Source organism: Geospiza fortis, unplaced genomic scaffold (genome assembly GCF_000277835.1).
Source record: "Geospiza fortis unplaced genomic scaffold, GeoFor_1.0 scaffold190, whole genome shotgun sequence".
Classification (NCBI taxonomy): Eukaryota; Metazoa; Chordata; class Aves; order Passeriformes; family Thraupidae; genus Geospiza; species Geospiza fortis.
Window position 1 is genome coordinate 4,270,077 of NW_005054328.1, and position 5,428 is coordinate 4,275,504.

Genomic DNA, 5,428 nt, shown 5'->3' on the forward strand with positions numbered 1-5,428 from the left:
GGCCCTGCGGCAGCTGGACCTCAGCAACAACTCCCTGGTGGGCCTGCGAAATGTCTCTTTCCAGGGACTGGGCCAGCTGCAGAGCCTTAACCTCAGCGATAACTCCCTGGGCATGCTGTGGAACAGCACCCTGGCACAGTTCCGCAGCCTGCCCGCGCTCCGGCACATCGTCCTGCGCCGCAACACCTGGGTCTGTGACTGTGCCATCGAGGACCTGGTGGTCTGGCTTAAAGAAAGCGACCAGGTGGAGGGCAAAGAAACCCTGACCTGTGCCTCCCCTGACAAGATGTTGGGCAAAGCCCTGCTGAAGATCAATGGCTCAGACCTGAACTGCTCCGTACCCGTAGACCTGCCCTCCCAGCTTCAGACTTCGTACGTCTTCCTGGGGATAGTCTTGGCTCTCATTGGGGCCATATTCCTCCTAGTTTTGTACTTGAACCGAAAAGGAATCAAAAAGTGGATGCACAACATCAGAGATGCCTGTAGGGATCACATGGAGGGCTACCACTACAGATACGAGATCAATGCAGACCCCAGGTTAACAAACCTCAGCTCCAACTCAGATGTCTGACAAAATGCCCCAGATGCAGGGCAGTGCAAAGTACCTATGCATGAAAAGTAGACTTATGCTTTACTCTTGTGCTTGCTTCCATCTCCCCTGAAAAGTCTCAGACATGCTTAACTTGAGGGGGATATGCCTCCCTGTGATGTCAAGTTAATTTTTGTTTTGAGACACTGAACTGCTGACCATGGCGTTCAGCTGTGTGTAGGAAACAAGCTGCTACTTATTTTCCTCCTTACCTGTCTGCACTTGTGGGAAATTTTTTTTCAAGATGTCAAAAGAAAAAAAGGATTCTCTCTGATGATCCAAAGCCACCAGAGTTTATAAAACGTTTACTGATGCAGACGCCATTCAACAAAAGCTGCCTCAACTTTTTGGGAAAAAAAAAATGTTCCTCTGTGCCAGTTTTGATCTTGTATATCTGAATTGAGATGCGATGATTACATTTCATAGACTATCTTGAGATTTTAAAAACCAAACAAACTCCTTTTAACAGCTCTTCAGAAGGAAATCAAATAGCGAGCATGCACAAATACTGTATAGTTTTACATGTTAGGAAATTTATGATCTCAGTAAGTCTCTTACTATTTTGTAGTTATTTTTGATTGCAGTTTACGTGACTTGACAGAATTTTTTTATACAAACTGCATCTAAACTCCATCTAAACTCAGTCTGAACTGTTAAATTCAATAAACAGTCTTACAAGAACTGTCGTGTTTGCTGTTCAATGAGAAAAGTATGGACATCTAAGAATGTGAATAGTGCTATAATCTCTGAAGTAATAGCCCTGCAGTAGTAATATGAATAAAAGTTTATACAAATGTGTAGCTTAGAGCCATAAATGTTTGACAACTTTGTGATATACACTAGGAGAATTACACTGAGCTTAATTACACTGAGAATTAAACAAGGGGAGCAGTTTCACTTGGCACAAACCCCTCAGACTGCTCTCTGAAAGCACCTGCATAATGTCAAGACAGATGCTAGGGTCTGCCTTCCTGGGAAGGTACAAGCTAATAGAATTTTCATAAGGTCTTCTCTACCAAATTAAAAAACAAAAAAACAACCAAATTAAATTGTGGAGTACGTAAGCTAAAGAACATTTTACCTGAATGGAATGGCTTATTATAAAAAAACCATACTTATGTGTCCTGAACTAAATTAAATGCAGCTCAATCGTGCGGTCAGGAAGCTCTAGGCTTATGCATCACTACAGCATTTATTAGATTGCTGTTTCCTTTTTAAGGTCTTGATACTTGTGAGGTTCTGTAGCGATCTACTTCCAGTAACTTGATGGAACTTTACATTTATATTAATGCATTTAACAGGTGCACTTCAGTATGCTATGTTGTTTGCTACTTGCTTGGGAATGCATTTTCTTGTAAATAGATAAAGCATGCAAAAGAACCCTTCAGAATGCCTAATTTTAAGATGCAACTCTGACCACATATAGAAAGGTTAGCAAGAACCTTGCAGTGGCTGCCAATAATTAGTGCACTTTTTCTAATATATTTATGGTTTTTTAATGAAAAAAAATACACCAGCTGTAAAAGTGTGATGTGACTTGATATATATCAGTTTATCTGTGGAGCTTTTTCCATGGTCACTGTTACTTGAAGCTCTTGAGCATCTCTCAAATTTTACGAATTGCTGGCTAATTCCTTTTGCTTTCGAAAGTGACAGTTTTCTCATAGATGTATACATCTGGTAAGAGCTCAAATATAAAATAGTCTTTGAAGTATCAGAAGAAATATAATCTATTTTGGGCATTGGTATTATTCAAAAGTGTTTCTCATCTTGTGACTTCAGACAAAGCAAGTAGCACAATTTGCTTTTGATTAATTTTCTACTGCTTTAAATTGGATTTGTTTAACAGCAGTGATTTTTTTATGTACTTACATGCATTTACCCTTAAAAGTAAAAAAAGAATGGATATTAAGTACAACAATTGTTTTGTAAATCATTGTATTTTGCAATTAATGTGGAGTAAGTGATAGCATATTTTCCTGCTGTAATTTAAATGTATGAGCAGTATCTGGTTAACGGCATATTAATTAAATTTGTCAATTCTTACAAAGCAGGCTGCCCGTCTGAATATTAGCTGCCCATATTTTAAGGATAGTGTGAAAACCCCCGTGTGAAGAACTGTTACTGTTGCCACTATGCAAACCCTTCATACTTGCTGTACATCAGATAGGTTATGTAAGAAGCTAGAATTTACAGTTGCTGCGCTGTGTGCTTTGTTGTATCCATTATCCTGGAGATTATCAACTTACACTTACCTGTACAGTGCCAAGAGGAGTAGAGCATCATCCTTGCTTAAGATGCTCCTGTAATACAATAGATAAAATATGTGCAAACCAAGCCATTTCTTGGGCAATTTCCTGAGTATTGTTAACAGATACTTTAAAGTAACTACAGTAAAAGCAATTATCCGTGATGTGTTAATGTAACGGCCGTGCATTTGTAGAGCTGTGTAAGGACAGGCAACGACTTTAATTGCAGTCTCTCACCAATGGAGCAAGTATTTGTATAGTGAGCAAGTGTAACTGTTGTTGCTGTTACTACACATATTATTCTAAAGATTATTATTACTATTATTTTTCTATCTTAGTCAATGTAATAGAAATTTATAAGAGATCTGGTGACAGCTACTTTAAAATAATTTTTGTCATTTGCTTACATGTGTATTTATTAGGATGTAACATTTAGCATGTGTCAGTGTTGTGTTGGATGATGTTCCCCTACAGTGTTTGACCAACAGTGAATGCTTTGGTGTTTTGTACAATGCATTATTTGATCTTAAATTCCCTTCCATAAACAGTGCTTGAAATTTGTTTTGCTTTTCTTTTACAAAATAATTAACAGTGGTACTCAGATGACACATAAAAGTAGCTCCCACACTACTCCAGAACGTGGTTAAAAATGAAACACCTAAAAAATTAGTTTCAACTTTCTTCTGAAGCACGTTTTATAATCCTACTCTGCTTTGACACCTGAGATTCCAATTGACTACTTCCAATTGACTATTTCCAGAGCAGCTTATTCATTCATTCTTCGATAAAACACATGTAGTTCTAAATACCTCTAAAATGTGTTTTGTATACATAAACCCCCTAAGTTCTGTGTGACATACTTGTCACTGAAAAACATCCAGACTATAAAGTAGTGGGTAAATCTTCATGAAAGGCTGCACAGCTAAGAAGCAGAAAGGATAATTTTTCCTAGGTTTAGCTGCTTTTTTAAAGCTAGTATTAGTTGTAACAATCTTATCATTTTCTTAGAAAAATAGCACAAGGAATTTACATAGTTTTAATATCTTTTATTAAAACACTTTGGATAAGTGATGTTGCCAGGTAAAAAAAGTTCCCCAAATCCTCCTTTAACCAAGATAGCTTTAAATTAGATAATTTTTATTTTACTAGATAATTTTTATTTTGCCAAGCCATAATGTTCCTAATAATTCTGACATCCAGAAAGTGGTTTGAAGTTTTGCAAGAACTGCTTTAAGTCTTTTCACTCAGGGTAATTTACTTTTTAAGCCCTGGTGACAGTCCCCAGTGACATGGCAGCAAGCAGAGCAGTCTGTTCAGACCTGCATTCTGTTGTTGACTGAGATGTCACTGAAAACAGGCATGGCAAATTATTCAAAATATGACTGCACTAGGATCTCAACTCTCATTATTCTTCTAGCATTTTCCCTGTGGTATACTCCAGTCATTCTGCATCTGCATAATTTCTTTTTTGCCTCATTTTCTCAAGAAATCCATTAAAAATAGTATCATGAGTCTGCACAGGTAGAGAAATCAGTCTGACTGCACCAATATTTTGAGGTTTAGCATCTTTATTTCTCTTTAAGCCTTAATGCGGAAAAGAGCCTTTGTCAAAGTGGACAGAATGAAAATTTGATATGCACTTTTTCTTTCTCTTTAGCAGCTGAATGTTCAAGAAGAACCATTCATTCTCTGCATATGATGAAGGAAAATAGCATTTGGTAAGAAAAATGTTTTGGTTTCAAGCTTCCAAATGACATTTATATTCCATAAGAGAAAGTGTAAGGGAGAAGCTTGTGAAGGAAACAGAGATATCTCTTCATAATGGGTCAGTGCTGGAAGCCACAATGCTATGGATAGGAACAATTCCTGATTGAATCTGTCCATTACCTTCTGGTCATTTTTATAGGTTCAGCTCAAATTTCTTCCTGTTGCTATAAATAGAAACATTTTGTTAACAAGTGCTGTCCCATCTTACAATATTTGCAGTGAAGGTGCTTCCACTGTGAGTTTCTTGTGGAATATAATAGAAGATTGAATTTAATTCAGTGCCTGCTGATTTAATAATGACCAGATCAAGCTCATAACTTAATAATCCTTTTTTTTTTTTTTTTTTGCAAATATGCTGCTTACAAGGGGAAAAGACCTTGGCTTGAAATCAAACAATAAAAGCCCAATAAAAAAAACCAGGGGAGATAGAAAGCAGAACATTTGGAGAGTGCAGCATTTATTAGGTACTTCACTCAGAAAAGAGGCAAACCACGTGGGAGCTGAGGGTCCTTTGGTGATACAGAAGTGTACTCTGTTAGCTTCCCAAGTCAATACAGCAGTAGCAGAAAAGTGATGCTTTATACCAACACAATAAACCTAACAGCGCCTCCCTCCCACATTGAAAAAACCCCACCAAGCCTTTAGAAGGAAGAATACAGGTTTGCAGTATAAGTATGTCCTTAAAAAGGACTTCCACTTTCTCAACTGTGTTACAATTTATGTGTTGTCACATCCTTGGAAAACCTTGCTATGCCAGAAGTCATCTGTTGCGTAGGCAAAGCTTGAAATCAGTCTTTGCATTCCCAATGTTGCCTAAATAGAA

At 37.5% G+C, this 5,428-nt stretch overlaps 1 protein-coding gene across 1 annotated transcript; it reads left to right on the forward strand.

The window, feature by feature from the left end:
* Position 1: 1 nt before the first annotated feature.
* On the forward strand, positions 2–3,399 carry TPBG (trophoblast glycoprotein; the record flags this gene model as incomplete). The annotated part of the gene is made up of 1 exon (XM_014307083.2): positions 2–3,399. A coding segment is annotated over one exon (570 nt), but the record flags the coding sequence as incomplete, so codon positions are not given.
* Between the last annotated feature and the right edge of the window lie 2,029 nt (positions 3,400–5,428).